Source organism: Cervus canadensis, chromosome 10 (genome assembly GCF_019320065.1).
Source record: "Cervus canadensis isolate Bull #8, Minnesota chromosome 10, ASM1932006v1, whole genome shotgun sequence".
In the NCBI taxonomy this organism is placed as follows: domain Eukaryota; kingdom Metazoa; phylum Chordata; class Mammalia; order Artiodactyla; family Cervidae; genus Cervus; species Cervus canadensis.
The window spans coordinates 28,542,186-28,562,296 of NC_057395.1; the positions used below are offsets into that span (position 1 = coordinate 28,542,186).

Below are 20,111 nucleotides of genomic sequence, written 5' to 3' on the forward strand. Positions count from 1 at the left end.
TAATACTTTGGGAAGAGTAGTCCAGTGAGTAATCGTTGAGTGAATGAGTGAATTTTCCTTCACTTTGAATACTGGGAAATGAAGCTTAAGGAAAGTAATCAAGTCACTTTAGAAACTAATTGTTTTAATGTCCAAGTATGTGGGTCTCTAGTGACCTGGATTCACCTAGGAATGAACTTCAGAGCATCTAGACAGGAACAGCTGAATAGCATATCTTTCAAATGACCACACATGTGCTTTTTCCCCTCAGCTGAGCATTTGAAAACTAAGGAGCAGCTTGGCAGTGAATGCAGCTAGAGTGTGTTACTAGTTGCGTTCAGAGCTGTGCGTTTGAACAGTCTGACTGAGTTAAGATACTAATAAGAACTTGTGCCTGAAATTCTAAAAAACAGCAATAAAAAACACTCTTCACTGCGCCATGGACAGAGCCATGACTCTCCTCAGAATAATTTTGGCTCCACTCTTAACGGACCCGAATGGAGAACTTAGTATTTAACTTGAGCTCTCATAATTCCCTTGCTCTAAAATACACATGAGCTCAGTCGCTTCAGTTATGTCTAACTCTTTGCGATCCCATGGACTGTAGCTCACCAGGCTCATCTGTCCATAGGATTCTCCAGGCAAGAATACTGGAGTGGGTTGCCATGCCCTCGTCCAGGGGATGTTCCCGACCTAGGGATAGAATCTACATCTCTTGTGTCTCCTGCATTGTAGGCAGTCTTTACCCGCTGAGCTAGGCACAATGAAAATTGTTAAAACAAGTGTAAATAAACATCTTCTTTAGTCACACACACACCAAAAAAAAAAACAAACAAACAAAAAAAACAAAACCTTGATAAACCAGTCACTCTGAGAAAAGCAACTTTCTGGAGCACCCTCCAGAGTAGTTCAGAGTAAAAATATACACCTGGATAATAAGTAAAGTGGCCTTTATTCGGTATCTTTAGAAAGTGGTCATAAGTTGGAAAGCTGACAAAATGAGAACTTTGGTTTTATACTAATTGACTTAAAGACTTTGCTGTCAGCACCAATTAGAAAAGAGCCTATGATATGTGTTCCTAGTGTCTGATACCAAAATGCTATTATTTGCATATAAAACAATGCTTATATCTGTATTCTCCATCATAAAAGGACATGGATTCAACTCACCTAAAATGGTTTAAGGTTTTCATATGAATTAAAACTTGAGGATGGAGGTGCATGCAGAGTAAAATTTCTCAAGGGCAGAAGAAATAAGATGTGCTAAGCCCCAAACTGCTGAATCAAACTGAAAATCAATGTCCTCATTTTATGTTTAAATCAGATTTTCAGAGACGGCCACAGCTGGGAGTAAAGGGGTTTAGAGTACATTTTTATTTTAATTTCTCACCTCATAAAGTGTGTGGTATGCTCATTATCGAATATTGGAGATCTGTACTTGGATGGCTGCCAGCCCTCCAAGTGTCCAGAATGGAACTCCACCACCTCATCCATCCCCGGAAATCTGTTTCATATCAAGAGTTTCTTGTCTTAGAAAAAGTCTTAGTATCTGTTTTGTTGCTTAAGCCAGAAATCTCAGAAATCTCTGATTCTTGAGCCACCCTTTGTTTTCACCTCCTGCATCTACAGTGAGTCACAAGTTTCTCTCTCTCTGTTATAAATCCCCAGACCGTGTCTTTATCACCCTTTCCTGGTCCTCGCCATCATCTCTGACCTGGGCTCCTGCAGCTACACCTTGCTAACCCCCTGCATTTAGTCTCGTTCCTTTCCTTCCAGACCATTGTGCACACTCCATCTGCAGCCAGAAAGCTCAGCAGACCCGGCCACTCTCTTGTTCAGTATTCTGTTCAGTGGTTTCCTGTAGACTTTATCATCCTCTCCGCTGCCCCGGAGTAAGCACTTAGTGATTAACATCTTTTTTACCCCTTGATGCTCATGAGGGACTCCCTCTTCCTGTGATCTATGGGCCAGGCCAACTTCTTTCAGTCCCTTAAATGTACCCACCCTCTTTCTCAGTTAGGTCTCTTATATATGTTCTGGAGGAAGTACTTCAAAATTGGTTAACATGCTTTTCTCTTGTTTATGCAAGAATGTGATCTTCACCCATCTGCCAGAGGCATTTCTCTGTCTGAGTGGAGGTTAAGATTTGTTTCAGAAGGAATGCAGTAAGATGGCTGAGGTTAATAATAAAAAATAAGAATGTATAGCAAGACCCAGTTTATCTCCCCAGGAAGGTCTGTTTAAATTGCTTTATCTTCTCTTTAAAATATGGAGGGGGCAATTCCAGGAATCCATCATAGGGTTTCCCTTAAGAGCAAACAGAAAGAAGATGGAAACTCTTTCCGGTTCTCGGGTAATTGTGAAAAGGTGAAACAGAGAAGGAGGTGGGACAGCGAAATGAGCTTTTGAAAAGTGAAGGTGACAAGAGGGCAGAAGGGAGCCCTTACCCTCACCCTTTCCACCACCGTCACTCCCTGCCCCAGAGGAGGGCCCTGCAGAGTCTCTGCCAGTCCAGACGGCAGTGACCATGTGGTCCTGACCTGGAGGTGGAGACTGGTTAGGTAGAGGGAGCATTCATGCATGCCAAAGTTCTCCCGACCCTTATCCTCTGTTCCCATTAACCCAAAAGTAACTTGAATCTGGCTGGGGAGTTTCTAGAGGGGGTTGCCCAGGATGGGCGGTGAGGCACAGAGCAGATCACCTAGGCCAGGTCTGAATGGGAATCACAGCCAGACCTTAGAACCTTGTCTGCCTCGGCTGAGTCTGCACGTGCCAGGAAGGTCTGCAGGAAGCCCTGCATGCAGGAGAACAGGCCACAGGCTCGTCGGATGCAGACTGTGGCATGAGAGGCCAGGGGGAAGACACAGGGCCCCAGAGACCGGAGACCCACCACACCCCAGGACCCTCCCTCTTCTCCTCTCCCCAAGGTCTTATAAGCCATCCCTCATCCTGTACAGACAGTAACATCTTCAGGAGGGAAGAAGGGGGCACCGTCTGAGAGATGGTGTGAAGGCAGAGATGGAGTGAAAGGCTTTCATCCAAGAGAGAATGAATTCTTTCTCAAAGGACTTAGGATTTGGGTCTAAGCTTTACTTCTCCCAGCCAGTGGATAGGGACATGCTTGCTCAGTCACTCAGTCATGTCTGATTCTTTGTGACTCCGTGGACTGTAGCCCGCCCTGCTCCTCTGTTGTGGGACTTTTCAGGCAAGAACACTGTAGTGGGTTGCCATTTCCCCCTCCAGGGCATCATCCTGACCTAGGGATTGAACCCGCGTCTTCCTGCATCTTCTGCATTGACAGGTGGATTCTTTACCACTGAGATACCTGGCAAACCCCTGAGTAAGGGCATAGGAGAGGCCATAATAGTGAGAGACCAAATGAAGAAATCACAATTACATTTTCACTATGTATCTAAGTATAATGTCCCTGAATTTTGTGACCAGTTACAAACACGATGCTTTCCCAGCATGGAAGCCTCCCCTCGTCGCTGTGCCCAGACGACTTCTGTCTGCCTGGCTGAGGACCTCGCCAGCGCTCTATTCTTTTTTTTTTTTATTTTTATTTTATATTGGAGCATAGTTGATTAACAGTGCTGTGTTAGTTTCAGTTATAGAGCTAAGTGATTCAGTTATATATATACGTCTATCTTTTTTCAAATTCTTTTCCCATTTAGGTTATTACAGAATATTGAGCAGAGTTCCCTGTGCTGTATAGTAGGTCCCTGTTGGTGATCTATTTTAAATACAGCAGTGTGTACATGGCAATGCCAAATTCCCAGTCTATCCCTCCCCATCCCACCCTTCCCTCTGGTAACCATTAATTCGTTCATGAAGTCTGTGAATGTGTTTCTGTTTTGTAAATAAGTTCAGTTGTATAATTTTTTTTTAGATTCCACCTATGAGGAATATCATACGATATTTGTCATCACTTAGTATGATTATCCCCAGGCTCATCCATGTTGCTGCAAATGGCATTTCATTCTTTTTAATGACTGAGTAATATTCCATTGTATACATGCATTGTATCCTTTCTTCAGCCAGCCAGTTGTCACACTCGGTTGTAATCATGTGTTTAATTTGACTACTCTCCCTGCTAAAGTGTGAAGTTCAGGATGGCAGAGTCTCTGTTTGGTCTATCACTTTGTCCCCAGAACCAAGTTTGGCACTGGCGTGTTAGAAGTGCTCAATAAATACTCTTGAATGAAGAAGTGAATGGGAAGCAGGACTTTCCATATAATTCTGTGACCCTGAGAAGGTCACTTAAAATCTCCAGGGACAACAATAAGAAAAACAGTGTCTATCTCATATGGTTGATCATTGTGGAAGGTAAATGGGATAATACAGGTGAACTGCTTAGTATAATTATTGACATTTTATAATTAAGAAAATCTGCACTATTACCATTATTGTAAAATAATCTGCTACCTCACCCCTAGCTCAGTATTGTATATACAGTAGACACTTGAAAAATGATAAGAAAATATGTAAATAGTTGCTAAATAGTGAAAATCTGAATTCCCAAAATTGGTGCCTCTTTGTTTTTTGTTTTTTTTTTTAAATAGCCCATTGCTAGAGTCGATTGGGTATTAACTTTAAATATCAAGCTATTTAATTACATTAATAGTAAGATTCAGTTTGCTAGTGCTGGTTATAAGTGCAGCCTTTAAGAAAACCTTTTGTTTTCTTCTTAAGTGGGCTAGACTTTCACCAGCCGCCTCAGAGAATAAAAAGACAAGTGAGCTTGCAGATGTTATTAATGAAATACATTAACAGTCACTGGTATACGATCAATCAATAAATAACATGACTTCCCAGGAGAGAAACCCCTTTAGGCAAGTCAACTAAGGTCTGAAAAAGCAGGCCTCATTTGGAACAGAAAATGCAGGAGAGACTAAGGCAGTATTCAGTTCTCATTTCTACAGATTTCTCTCTAGGGACCTTCATTTCTAATGGAATTAGTTAACATTTCAATACAAAAGTACAGAATGTACTTCTTGTGATTTATTTAGACATCGTTCTTATGACAGACTATTTTATGGCTTTCAATCTCTTAGTACCCACGTGCCCAATTTTAGGCCAAATCCCCAATGAATAATGTAGGTCAAAGAGAAGGTGTGACTTATTCATTAATAACCCCTGCTAATAACTGTAGCATCACGTGACGCAGGTCCATCTGAACTTAAAAACTATGACGTTCCCTCCATTCCTTCCTTTCTTCTGGAATTACTCAAAAGCTGTTCAGAGGGGCCGAGTAATCATGGGAGTCGGGGTGCAACTTAGCATGAGGGTTGGGCCTGAAAGGGGTGAGAAGGGTGTCCTTGGTGGGAGGGTGGGAGCAGTGGTGGCTTGGCTTGGGACGTTGATTCCCAGATGAGGGGACAAAGAGAGTGTTTGTCTAGGGGGATGGTGGTGACCCCAGTCAAGTTGTCAGATCCTGAACTGGGTACGAAGGAGATCCGTGTGGCTGGGGGTCTACATGGAGACAAGGGACAGGTTACATAAAGGGGGCTCGATACTATGAGGAAATATACTAACATCAGTAGGAGTCAGGTTTCTTACTGTTAGAGATGAGAATGATAAATATGGAAAGAGAACTGAACCCCATGATTCTGGATTGCATTGGAAGTGTCACTGTGAACTCAGGGTTTTCAATATACAGAGAGGTATATAAAAATAAATGTAATGTGTGTGTGTGTAGCGGTTATCTGGCTATGTCCACTAAAAGGACATGCATGCTTGATGCCCCAAGAGCAAGCACATCAAGCACCTAGCTCTTAGTTTTTAAACACAATTCTCAACTAATAGGAAGCAAGGATTTGTGGGAAAAGACTGATATTTTTTAAGGCTGTACAAGCTGAGCCTGGAACTTGATGTGCCAAGAAGTAAGGAAAAGCTCAAAGAATGATGGAGACAATGTCAAAAGGAGGTAGAAGCCACATTGAAGTGATTCTCACTGACCAAATCTGGGACAATTTGAGCATCAAAGTAATGATAATAATGATGTTACAATGGTTATCTATTGAATAAAGTAGAAATCCATAAATTCATACTTGCATACTTACAGACATCAATAGATGAATGGAAAAAATCAAGAGCTTTTCTTTACAGAAGAATGCCAACTTAATGAATGTAGAAGGAATAGTGAAATTTTTGAAACTATCCTTTGGCACCCATCATAGTAATAATTGGAGAGGGAAATGGCAACCCACTCCAGTATTCTTGCCTGGAAAATCCCAGGGACAGAGGAGCCTGGCAGGCTACAATCCATGGAGTCACAAAGAGTTGAACATAACTGAGGCAACTTAGCACATAGTAATAATTAATTCATCCAAAAACTTCAGTGGATGCTAAACTAGTGAGTTAAGTTTTGATTAAAAATAGGATATTTAGTCTCTAAATACCTCTGCATAAAATACTTAGGTACAAAAGAAAAAGAGAAAACTTTACAAGCTAGAAGCCTGGCAGACACAGACTTAACCAAGTACAAAGTGAATACAACTGTGTGACAAGTGGAAATCACATACCACCTAATAGGAGACAGTGAGACTTCCCTTCCATGATAGTCCTGCCAAAAATATTAATCATGAGGGAATATCTGACAGGTCCAAGTTCAAGAACATTCTACAAAATAACTGGCCTGAAATCCTACAAAAGTATCAAGGTCATGAAGTTCAAGGGAAGCCTAAGAAACTCCTTTAGTTTGAAGGAGACCAAAGAGATAGGACAACTAAATGCAGCATGTGATCCTGGCTTAGATCTTTTCATTGGGTGGACATATTTTGTTGTAAGGGTACTTGGGACAATTGATGAAATATGAATGAAGTCTGTAGGCTAGATGGTAGAAAGGGATCAGTGTTAAATTTCCTGGTTTTATTAGTTGTATTGCCAGTATGTAGGGGAATGTCCTTGTTTGTAGTGATCACACATTAAAGTATTTGGAGGTGAAAGGCATCAAGCAGCCCACTTACATTCTGTGGTTGACATACTTACATACTTATATGGTTGAGGAAAGAATATTATTTGTACTTCTCTTGGCAGCTTTTCACTAAGGTCGAGATTATGTCAAAAAAATGTAAACTATGGAGAAAAGTTGGAGATAATACAGATGTCTAAAGATGTTTTTGTACATGTTTAAAGATTATGTAATATGTACACATATATATCCACCAAATATGTGTATTTGGTAGTTGAATGTTATGCATCTTGAAAACTGGAGAACTAGTGATTTATATAATGAAATGATATGTTGAAAAAAAGAAACTAGAGGATAGAACCATTTTTAAAAGTTGGCAGAGCTTGAGAATTTTCATACCTATACAAAAAAATTAATATTTTCCTCAGCTTCAATTTATTTTTGTACTTCAGAGAGGTGACCTTTATTTGAAAGGAAAAGCATTTCTAAATTCTTTCATTTTGTAAAGCAAAACCATGGATAAATGGGCTCTTTATTTTAGACCTTGTGGTTCAAGCTGAAGCTGTGGTCTCCAGTGTTTCAGACTGAGTATTTTCTCAAGTTGAACTAAGCAGTTTAACAATACAGATAGAGTTATATCTCTTGATCAAGGGTCTTTCAGTTGTAAGGGCAAGAACCACAGACTTGCTCCAGAAGTGAGTAAGATTCACAAGGCAGTCTCCTAGGTAAGAAGAACAGGACGAAAGGGACTAGAATGGATGGAAGAACAGAAGGCAAGAACCAGGACAGCTTGCTGCCTCTTACTGTCTCACTGGAGAAACCCAATCTCTCCTCTCTGCCTCTCTTTTTACATTTTTAAATTTATTTTTTCAATTTTGGCTGCTCTGTGTCTAAGTTTCAGTGCGTGGGCACTTCTCTAGCTGCAGCACACAGGTTTAGCTGCCCTGTGGCATGTGGGATCTTAGTTCCCTGACCAGGGATTGAACCCGTGTCTCCTACATTGGATTCTTAACCAATAGACCACCAGGTTCTCTTCTGAGTGTCTGTAGAGCAGCCTCTGGAGTCTCCATGCTTCCCAACAAGGCTTCTCAAAAATAGGAGCCTCAGCCTTCACAGCCTTTATGACCTTCTGGGTCCAGTGCCGCAGCTAACTGGTCCAGACTTTTAGCACTTAAATCCAAAGGAATTTGGAGTGAGAGTTCAGTTGGACAAGCTGGGTCAGATATCCCCTCTGATCCAGTCAGCCATGACCGGGCATTGGGCTGGTACAGTCCAGGCAGATCTGCCAGGGCCTTCCTCTTCTGCACGTAACTGTAAATAAAGAAAGTTTTTAAAGAGAGTTATGGAGAGGGTGAGACAAATTTCTAAATATCCTAGAGAATATTTTTTTTTTCTTATTGATGGGCACTGCCCTATTTCTGAGAGATGTTCAAAATTTTACTTTTTAATTGTTTCAATTAAGTTGCATGAAGTATACCAAAAAAGTTCTGTTATGAAGAATGGATTTCAGGCATTTTGAAAGAGTTTTTTTATTTAGCAAGAGGCAAAGGAAAACTTTTTTTAAAGAGTTTTTTTTTTTTTTTTAATATGGACCATTTTTAAAGTCTTTGTTGAATTTTTTACAGGATTGCTTCTGTTTTGTGTTTTGGGTTTTTGGCCCCAAGGCATGTGGAATCTTAGCTGTCCAGCCAGGAATTGAACCTGCACCCCCTGAAAGAAGGTGAAGTCTTAACCACTGGACCATCGTGGAGTTTGCAGGAAAACTTTATAACTAGGGATTTACCTAGTACCGAAACAAACTACTTCAGGGCAGGTTAGAAATTTTGATGCAAGTCACTGATTCTGCCTTTCCATGATGGGATCACTTTAGGAGAACCAGAGCTAACTTTGCTATTTTTTAAGAATCACCTCTTTGCCTTCTCAATTTTTCTCATTGTAAAGTAAGCGCTTTGGACTAGCACTAAATGATCTCCATCTGCTCTGAAATTTTATTCGCTGAAGAGCTTTAAGCAAGTAGAAGATTTTTGTGGTGGCGTAGGAGACAGGACAATGAGGAATGGGGAATGATTAAAAAAAAAGGGACAGTCATAATATGTACCATCAATGAGGAGTATCCTACATACCAAACTCTATAACTGAGGCCCACTATATCCATAAATAGACACGAACAAAGTCACACAGAATCAAATGGCGCAGATGGGCAGCACACGTGCAGAGTTCATATGTTCGAAGCAGAGAGAGTGCCGTGAGCAGTGTGATCTTGACGCCTTTAGAGAAAACACTCAGCATCTCCGTTGTAAGAAATGAGCTGAGTATTAAAGAGGAAGATCTCATGCCAGGTGGACTAGAGAGAGGACAGATTTTCAAGGGAAATCACATTCGTATTGACAGGAGTCAGCTCCATGTGTCATCTTTTAAAATTCTTTGAAACATTTTTATTCATTTATTTGGCTGCACTGGGTTCTTAGTTGCAGCATGTTGCAACTTGGTTGCAGCATGTGGGATCTAGTTCCCTGACTGGGGATCGAACCTGGCCCCCTGCATTGGGAGCTCAGAGCCTTAGCCACTGGACCACAACGGAAGTCCCTCTCTGTGTCATCTTACAGATTCACTAACCTTAAATCTGAAGATAACCTTGAATATCATTTGGTATATTAAGTACAGAAATGTCAGAATATTTTTGCTACCCCTTGTATGCAAATTGTTGTGTGACTGAATTTCCTGATGAGAGAATATAAAACTTTCATGAAACTCACTAGTTTCATGAAACTCACAAGTAGTTGTGACCCAAAAGTAATAAAGAATCATTGATTTATTCCAGTTTCCTAAAGTAGCAATGAGAAAGCAAAAGCCTGGGCTCACTCTGAGGTGGATCTGAACTAAGGCTGCCTTGCTCACCTGAGCTCTAAGTCCCTGCTCTGACACGTGTCAATTTAGAGTTAGAGTCCAGTGACCCCCAGTGCACTCATTTTCTCCTGGTCGAGGCCATGGTCCCTTTAGAGAAGGCTGTGAGAAAGATTATTGGGTTTCCCAGATGGTACAGTGGTAAAGAATCTGCCTGCCAGTTCAGGAGATGTGAGTTCAGTCCCGGGGTTGGGAAGATCCCCTGGAGAAGGAAATGGCAACTCACTCCAGTATTCTTGCTGAGAAAATTCCAAGGACAGAGGGGCTGGTGGGCTACAGTCCATGCGGTTGCAAAAAGTCAGACACAGTTGAGCAACTGAACATGTACACGTGAGGGAGATTAACAGCATAATTTTTGAGCAGTGAGCTGAAGTCCTTCCTCATGGGGCCAGCCTCCCTTTCAATGAGGGAGGTGATGTCTGTAAACCAGCTCAAGTCTTGGGATTGATTGAGGGCCTGTGACTGTTTTTATGCTTCAAGTTAGACTTTGGTCCACCTGACTTAGAACTCTTCTGCTTATACAGATTAAGAAACATGTAGTAGGCTTCCAATCTGCTTCTCTTGAAGAAACTGGAAGATCAACTTGGCCACCCCATAGGCCGCTCCAGCTCAGACTGTTCTGGTCACTGCTCTGACTCTGTTGCCACTCGGCCCCTTCCACTCTGTGTTCCATCACTCCCGTTGCATTTAGGTTTTTCCAGTTCAGGGGCAGCAGGTCACCTTGTAAGTTCTAGCCTGCAGAGGATAGTGATAACAGAGCTCTTCAGAGATGCTGGTCTGCTCTCAAAAATACATTTCTCACGGTTGTGTTGGAAGTTATGTCTTCTGGACCCTCCATGTTGGGTGAGCAGGTCTTAAATGATAGACCCCCCTCTTTACACTACAGTCATCCTAAGTCTTTGCATCCCTTCCTCTAGAGTAAAGTAGTTCTGGGATTTCAAGTTCATTTACTGGAGGCTACTTTTTGATCCATGTCTGAGCTAACCAGCCAAACTTGTTAGATGCAATGTTAGGGGTAAGATGTCTGCTTAGTGGGCTCATATCAGTAACTTTAGCCTGATTCAAGTTTATGTTTTTCCTTCCACCATATACCACATCCTTAATATCCACTCCCACACATATTCTCTGAATGTCTGTCTACATAAAGTTTGAAAAATCAGGAAGCTTTTTGTACCACACCTGTAGGGTTCTTGTGGAACTACCATCTGATTATATGTTTAGGAGCAAAGAGAGGTGGTTGGGGTGAATGTTGAGAATTATCAGTGTCTTGTAAGGCAACTATATTAGAGGAGATCATTAATGTAGTTTCCTTGGGCAAAGGCAAGGTTAATCTCCTCACATGGGCTGAGAGAGGCTACCGCTACTGGCAGAGAAGATTAATCAGAGTTCAGGGGTTCAGAGCCCCCACCTTCAATAGAATCCTCTCAGACACCTGCATTCCAATTTTCGGGATCCCATTGCTTCCCAGTCAGTGCCTCTATTTTAATGGCAGACACCTTCTGAGGTTGGGGGAATTCAGTTTGCATCTTAATCCAGCCACTTGCAGGATGAGAGTCTGGGTTTGGTTTTCAGCAGTCTCAAATCTGGCTGCAGGAGAGAAGGGTCTCTTTCGGGGGCAGACGCGGAAGCTTTTGGGTCATTCATGCAGCACTTGAACTGGGAATTTGAATCCCTGAGCTCATCCTTTTCTTTCCTCATTTTGTCTGGTGAAATTAAAAGCAACCAGCCAGTCTCAATATACTTGTTCATTTGACCAAAATGTTCAGAGATATCATATACGTGGTCACGCTGAACTGTTCCTCTAGTGAGTGTTTAATTATACGTGTTCAATGATGGTATTTTGTGTATCTCTATTGCCATATCGTGCCATGGATTGTTGGTGCTCTCTTGACTCCTGGAAATGGAGCCATTAATGTTTTTGAATCTAATCAGATTTAAGCATCAATTCCAGAAATCCCAGGACCAATTCAGAAAACTCATCTTTAAGATTCTGTGTCTCTGGCACCACTCTCAGCACTGATATCTGCATCTGTCAGAGTTCCCTAGGGACACAGCTCAGCCAGAATGTGTACTGTGTGTATATAGAGAAACTTATTTTAAGAAAATGGCTCCTGTGACTGTGGAGGCCTGAAGACTTCAAAACCTGATCGGGTCTGGTGGGCTGAAGACCCCAGGAAAAAATGCATGTTGAGTCCAAAGGCTGTCAGCTGGCGGAAGTCCTCATCTGGTGGAGATCACTATCATGGTCTCTCACTGGATGAGGCTCATCCACATTAAGGACAATAATCAGTCTTACCCAAAGTCCGCTGATTTAAATGCTAATTCTCATCTGAAAATTACCTTCCCAGAAGTATCCATAAGGACATTTGACTAAATATCTGGGCACCATGGCCTGCCAAATTGACACACAAAATTAATCATCACGCCATCCTAACCTCACCAACAAAATGAGGGTATTAGGTGGTAATGTAGATTTTATGGCCCCAATTCTCATCCCTGTAGTGTTTTGCTTTTAACAACAAAATCCCAAGCTCGTCCCTTTGCTCCCTTGATTGAGATGGCAAGGGTCTTGTTCTATGGTTATAGCAAATCAAGTTCCCTGAAGTCATCTGGTCTTTTTGAACCACCTTGGAAACCACATAGCTGATGTTTCTTCTCACTCACTCAGACCTGAGTCCTAACAACAAATATAAATCCTGCACATTCCCCTCCCCACCCCTGGAAATAGGACATAAGCCATAGGGGACAGGGTGGCTGCCCAGCCATCAAACAGCTCAGGAAACCTTATTAGAAGGACTTAATAATTCCCCAGCAATGTAATCAAAGCAAAATGCTGAAGAATCATTGACACAAACCTCCTTAATGTTCCTGCGGCTTTGACTTTTAATGGCTTATTGCCCTCTCTTCTAATCTGTTTTCCATTCAGCCTGATCTCTTGTTGGCTTCTGTTCCTTTTAATATCTTCTCTGTATCCCAACTTTCTGCCTGGAATTTTCCATCTTCAGCCTCTTCTCCTCTGACATGCTTATATAACTGTTTACTTTGGTGACTTATTCCCTTAGCTTCTCTCTGGACGAGATGATTTTCCTAAACTTCTCTACTTCCAGCAGCTCCCGAACTCATAATTTGGATTCTTGTTGCCTTTTAAAGCATTTATGTCAATCATTTTAAACTGAATTTTGCATTTTTCTACCTTACTAACTAATTTTCTTGTGGGAATTTATGTTAAGTAAAAATGCTGTTTGTCCTCAGGAAAGTCACTTTTCTGTCCAGATAAAGTTTACTAACCTGAAAATGATGTTAGATGTTTTAACCATTAAGCTGCTTCTATTTCTGAAGTTGGTTCTGTTGGAAAGATGATCTTAGGGTTAACAGTTATTGCAGAAACACTCAACAAACACGTTTCCTCTGTCACTCTTTCATAGGTGTGTGTGTTGTGTTTAACCTGAATCATCTAATAGTTTCAGACTCAGGGGTTTCTTATTCTACCTACTTGCATTTTTCCTTTTTCACTTATTCTGAGACTTGTTTGTTTTTCCTGCTTCACATTCCAGGCTAAATTTTTCTTGTTTCCATACAGTTTACAGGGACCAGGTGTAAAACATCCTTTCTGCAGGATCCCAAAAGACTCTTATATATGAGATTCCACTAGCATTGTGGGCTTCCCTCATAGCTCAGTTGGTAAAGAATTTGCCTGCAATGCAGGAGACCCCAGTTTGATTCCTGAGTCGGGAAGATCTGCTAGAGAAGGAATAGGCTACCCACACCAGTATTCTTGGGCTTCCCTTGTAGCTCAGCTGGTAAAGAATCCGCCTGCAATGTGGGAGACCTGAGTTCGATCCCTGGGTTGGGAAGATCCCCTGGAGAAGCAAAGGCTGCCCACTACAGTATTCTGGCCTGAAGACAGTCCATGGGGTCACAAACAGTCAGACACTACTGAGTAATTTTCACTTTCACTTGCATCACTAGCATCGGAACTCATTATTCCAGATATACCATTGGAGTGAAGAAATAGCCAACTTAATTATGAAATATTCATAATAGTTAATATTTTAATACCATCCTTCAAAATTATTTTTGTATGTTTCATAGTGTATATATCAATATATCTGGAAACATATGGAAAGTAGTCTATGTCTGTATTAGGTATGCTTGCTCAGAAGTTCCTTGTTGTTTGGAATAGTGTGATCAAGAAAGGAGTTTGGAGGCCAGATGTTTGCTTTAAAAAATTCTAAATTTATGTTAATATAGATAAAAGTAATATATTCTCATATTAATATAAAACCTAATGGTCTTAAGCTTTGTAAACTCATTATTATTGACCATTACCCTTGTTAATCTGCTCCTTTATGTGTAAAATCATTCTTGTTCTTATACTAGAGTTCTGTGATTGTAGGCAGCAGAAGCTTAACTCTGACCCACTTAGGCAATGATACTGGAAATAGTACTGAGTGACATGCAAAGTCAAGGGAGACACTGGGCGATCTGGCCTCCTAGGAAAGGGCTGTGGCATCCCTGGACCTCCAGAGCAGCATCACCTGGAGCAGCATCACTTGGGCTGATCCTTAGAGCCCCGACTTTGGGTGACTTGCTCTAGTCACCCCCCTGCCTGACTGTCTCCACTCAAGATTCACGTTTCCAAGAGAAAATCTGAATGGTCTGTCTTAGGTCCCATAATACATCCTAATGAACTTCTCAGCATCCTTCTCCATATATTTCCAGTAGAATGTGGAGGGACGGCCCTTTCCTGTCATCCATATCTATAAATTCAAACACCAGGGCATGACTGCTTGCTGAAAAATGCCAATTCTAGCGACATCATCTTTTCTTTATCTCCAGAAAGAAGAAATAACTATCAAATGATTAATCTGTCACTTTCTTGCCAGAAGCAGAACTTTAGATATTTTACTGAATCATGTTTATTTTCTGCCCCTTTTACATTTTGCTTAAATGACATTTGAATTCTTACAGAATCTTTATAAAGTTGAAACAGAAATGTTTACTAGGGAAAAATAGAATTTTTAATTTTTCATAAATCATTGGAAACTGTTAGAATAAATTTTAATAGATTTATAATCAATTTTAAATTAAATTTCTTTAAAATCCATTTACTCTTCCTACTTATAGAAATAAATTACTTTGCTTGGATACTGTCATAAAAGTCAAGCTTAGTTATTTCTGCATTTAATTCATAGGAAAAGACAAGATGAAATGTTTAGATTAATGTTTAATTTTTCTGGAAGCTAAAATACTTGGGGAGAGATGTGCATTTTGGAGAAATGTGTGTAGTGCTTATTACCTTTCTTTAGATCATCTGTTAGAAATATTCAAGAGAACCTTCAATCTCAGATTACTTCGTCTTCTCTGAATTTCAAAAACAATTTCATGAGGATATTTTTCCTGTCAAATAATAGAATTTTTAAAGGCAAAATTTGAAGGCTTAGATACATATCCCATTTAGGACAAGATCCCACTTACTACATCTGTGGAGGAAGTCCTTGAGGGACAGAATTAATGTAGAACCAAAACGTACTGCTTAGCCCTCAGCTCAAGTATATTTCCACCAGTGAAATGCTTTTTTGACTGACTATGACCTTTGTTTGAATTTTCGTGACCTTTAAATTTGATACCTCATCTTGGAGGTATCAGATATATCCAGTTTTAAACCTCAATTAGTGTCTTTGTTCTACTTGACTTATAAGGTAAATAGCCAGAGCCTAAAACAAATGTGACACCCAGGAGGTACTTTTCAAAGCAAGGATGTCAGGTAGTTAAAGTTCACAATTTGGGACTCACAGAAGAAGAGAGCGACAGAATGAGATGGTTGGATGGCATCACAGACACAGTGGACATGTTTCAGAAAACTCCAGGAAATAGTGAAGGACAGGGAAGCCTGGCGTGCTGCAGTCCATGGGTCGCAAAGTGTTGGACATGACTTAGTGACTGAACAACATCAAGTCCAGAGTAAGGTCAAGGGAAGAAGCCAGAGGAGCAGAAGTATGAGCCGTGAGGAGGGAGACTATACTCTGGATTTTCTTAAGAGGCAGTTATGATTGTATCTAACCAGGTAGAATTAATGGGATGACAAGATTGAAATATTTCATTAAACCTCCTCATTATAATCTTTCTGTGTATAGTCTCTCTAAAGGAAAACAACTGATCCTATTGATGCTGTTGGTTTAAATATTAATAGATGTAATGGACTGGCCAAAAGTTCATTCAGGTTTTCTTATAACAGCTTACAGAAAAACCTGAGTGAACTTTTGGGCCAACCCCAATAATTTATTTGAAACTTCCAGTCAGGTGTGATTTGTCCCAAAATGATAGATGGAAAATAATTTTGTTTGTATTCACAAGTCACCTGCTACGTGTATGCCACCATATGAAACAATCCAGTTCACTAGAATTTAGTAGTGGGCTGCTGCTGCTGCTAAGTCGCTTCAGTTGTGTCCGACTCTGTGAGACCCTATAGATGGCAGCCCACCAGGCTCCTCTGTCCCTGGGATTCTCCAGGCAAGAACACTGGAGTGGGTTTCCATTTCCTTCTCCATTAATAGTGAGAGGAAGGAGCAAAGGGAGCCTACCATTCAAATTACAACCATGTGCAAAAATATGCAATACAGACAAATAGTTTAAAATCTAGAAAGTCAAGGCTACAGAGATTAGTATAACCTGGAGCAGATGAAGTCAGCATGGGGAAATTTAAGCTTGACATGGGGCTTTAAGCTTGATTAGGTTTGGATACGAGAAATAGATAATAAGAGGACCATTGTATGTCTTGGCTACGCAGACATCCTGAGTTTGGATGCGTTAAGGTGAGGTTCAAGTCCAGTGGCAGCTATAAGAGAATCAAATTTGTTTGTAAGCAGATTTATTGCAGTTGAAATCTTAACCTGAGTAATGAATGCAAGAAAGTAAGTCTTGTCTCTTCCTTCCAGGCGTGTCTGCTCAGCTCACCAGCACCTGGCACCGTCGGAACACATCTGTAGGAACGCCGTTTTGGATGGCTCCTGAGGTTGGATAGAGTTTTTTTGAGGGAGACACGTGGCGTGTTTGATTCTTTCTGAGTTTCGTTTTCATGCACGCTCTAGCTCCATGTGTGTGTTAGAATCTATTAGAAGAAAATGTCAGTTGTGTTGTCTTTATGTGAGATATTTGCATGTGTGAGGAGTGACATGGGAGATGATAAATGGGCTGTGAGTGAATATATGAATACATGACAGACTGAATGAATAAGTCAGATGAGGTAGAGAGAAACTACAGTGGAATAGCGCAGGTTTGAATTGCAGGTCCACTTACCTGCAAATTTTTGTCAATAAATATAGTACCTGTATTTTCATTTTACAGTTTTTCTTTTTTTATTGAAGTATAGGTGATATACAATGTTGTGTTTCTGCTGTATAGCAAAGTGATTCAGTTATACATATATATGTTCTTTTTCATATTCTTTTTCATTATAGGTTATTACAAGGTATTGAGTATAATTCCCTGTTCTGTACAGTCGGAGAAGGCAATGGTAACCCACTCCAGTACTCTTGCCTGGAAAATCCCATGGACGGAAGGGCCTGGTGGGCTGCAGTCCATGGGGTCGCTAAGAGTCGGGCACGACTGAGCGACTTCACTTTCACTTTTCACTTTCATGCATTGGAGAAGGAAATGGCAACCCACTCCAGTGTTCTTGCCTGGAGAATCCCAGGGACGGGGGAGCCTGGTGGGCTGCCGTCTCTGGGGTCGCACAGGGTCGGACACGACTGAAGTGACTTAGCAGCAGCAGCAGTACAGTAGAATCTTGTGGTTTATTTCTTTTATACATAGTAGTTTGTATCTACTAATCCCCAATCTCATTTTACAGATCTTTAAATTAACTAAGTGTGGGGAAAAGTTTGTATTTAATCAGAGCTCACAGTGTGTGGATTCAAAAGAACCAGGGTTTGAGTCCTGGTTCTAGCCAAACTGTTTCAGCTTCCTGCCCTTGGGTGAGTCATATATCAGTTTCTCTGTTTTTGAGGCAGAGATAGCAGTACGTGGACTTTCAACTGTCAGGAGATTGGAACCCTTAACCCATGTGTTGCTCAGGGGTGAACTGTACTCGCAACCTTACGTTTTCATTAACTATACTTTTTTATTGGAATATAATTGCATTATAATGGTGTGCTCCTGCTATACAATGAAGTGAATTAGCTGCGTGTATACATATACGTATACCTCCCTCTTGAGCCTCCGTCCAACCCCCGCTTCCCCATCCCAACCCTCTAGGTCATCACAGAGTGCCCAGCTGAGTTCCCTGTACTATAGGATAGGTTCTCATTAGTTATTTTATTTTGTACATAGTAGTGTACATGTCAATCCCAAGCTCCCAATTCATCCCACCTTACATTTCCCCCACTGTGTCCACATGTCCCTTCTCTTAAGTCTGCATCTCTATTCCTGCCCTGAAAATAGGTGTATCTGTACCACTTTTCTAGCTTCCACATATATGCATTAGTATCTTTCTGACTTACTTCACTCTGTGTGACAGACCCTAGGTCTATCACATTTCTACAGATGACCCAACTTCGTTCCTTTTAATGGCTAATATTCCATTGCATGGGCTTCTCCGGTTATCTCAGTGGTAAAGAATCTGCCTACAATGCAGGAGACACAGGAGACCTGTGTTCGATTCCTGGGTCCAGAAGATCCCCTAGAGGAGGGCATGGCAACCCACTCCAGTATTCTTGCCTGGAGATTCCCATGGACAGAGATTCCTGGCAGCCACGGTCCATGGGGTTGCAAAGAGCTGGACATGACTGAGTGACCTAACACATAGTACATAGCATATTCCATTGTATATATGTACCTCATCTTCTTTATTCATTCTTCTGTCAGTGGACATCTAGGTTGCACATATCTCTGTTAATGATATTTAGAGTTTGTTTTTAAGTTGGATAGAAATATAAAAGTGCCTTTTTTGTTGTTCAGTTGCTCAGTCGTGTCTGACTCTTTGCTACCCCACGGACTGCAACATGCCAGGCTTATCTGCTCTTTACCATCTCCCGGAGTCTGCTTAAACTCATGTCCACTGAGTCAGTGATATCATCCAATCATCTTATCCTCTGTCATCCTGTTCTCCTTCTGCCTTCAGTCTTTCCCAGTATCAGGGTCTTTTCCAGTGAGGTGGTTCTTCACATCAGGTGGCCAGAGTATTGGAGTTTCAGCTTCAAAATCAGTCCTACCAATGAACACCCAGGACTGATCTCCTTTAGGATGGACGGGTTGGATCTCCTTGCAGTCCACGGGACTCTCAAGAGTCTTCTCTAGCACCACAGTTAAAAAGCATCAATTCTTTGGTGCTTAGCCTTTTTTATTGTCCAGTTCTCACATCCATACATGACTACTGGAAAAACCATAGCCTTGAGTATACGGACCTTTGTCGGCATAATAATCATCTCTGCTTTTTAATACGCTGTCTAGGTTTGTCATTGTTTTTCTAGCAAGCGTCTTTTAATTCATGGCTGTAGTCACCCTCTGCAGTGATTTTGGAGCCCAAGAAAATAAAGTCTCTTACTGTTTTCCATTCTTTGCCCATCTATTTGCTGTGAAGTGGTGGGACCAGATGCCATGATCTTCATATTTTGAATGTTGAGTTTTCAGCCAGCTTTTTCACTCTCCTCTTTCACTTTCATCAGGAAGCTGTTTAATTTCCTCTTCGCTTTCTGCCGTAAGGGTGGTGTCATCTGCATATCTGAGGTTATTGATATTTCTCCCCGCAATCCTGATTCCAGCTTGTACTTCATTCAGTGCAGCATTTCACATGACATAGTCTGCATATAAGTTAAATAAGCAGGATGACAATATACAGCCTTGACTTTATTTAAAATCAAATGCAGGCTTTTAACCTATATTTATAGTAGGTCCTATGTTGAGTGTCTCTGCTTAGGGCCACATCACACCTTGGAAGATTTTTTTGAGCATCACCTGTGGGAAGATGTAGAAAAACTGCTAAAATAGTTGAGGAAAAGTTTTCTAGAGTTACATCTTTTCTCCACAGTCACTTTAATGTTAATGCTTTTAATCCTTTTAGTTATATTTATCAGTAAGGAACATTTATGTTTGGAAACTCTGCCATCTTTGGGAAAAACTCTGCTATTTTCCTACATCCTTCTAGGGAGTGACAGGAAGAGAAGTAATTTAAATACTACATTAATAATATTGCAAAATCATAGAATTAAATTTGCTGGAGGATTAAGTCCTGGTGTGCTGTTCCTATTTTGATACTAATTCAATTACTACTTGCAAAAAAAGTTTAAGTGTAATGTAAAATATGGAGAAAAGATAA

General features: G+C 40.9%; 1 protein-coding gene across 10 annotated transcripts in view; it reads left to right on the forward strand.

Moving 5' to 3' along the window:
• MYO3A (myosin IIIA) overlaps nt 1–20,111 on the forward strand; it is a 179,921-nt gene that overhangs the window by 33,588 nt on the left and 126,222 nt on the right. For 9 of the 10 annotated variants that reach the window (XR_006271652.1, XM_043479923.1, XM_043479920.1 and 6 more), the window contains one exon: nt 16,735–16,811. The exons of the other annotated variant lie outside the window; for it this stretch is intronic. Coding sequence is in view for 8 of the 9 variants with exons in the window: in XM_043479923.1 (XP_043335858.1) it covers nt 16,735–16,811 (77 nt within the window). In the remaining variant the exon portion in view is untranslated. The remainder of the gene's footprint in view (nt 1–16,734; nt 16,812–20,111) is intronic. 10 annotated transcript variants of the gene reach the window in all.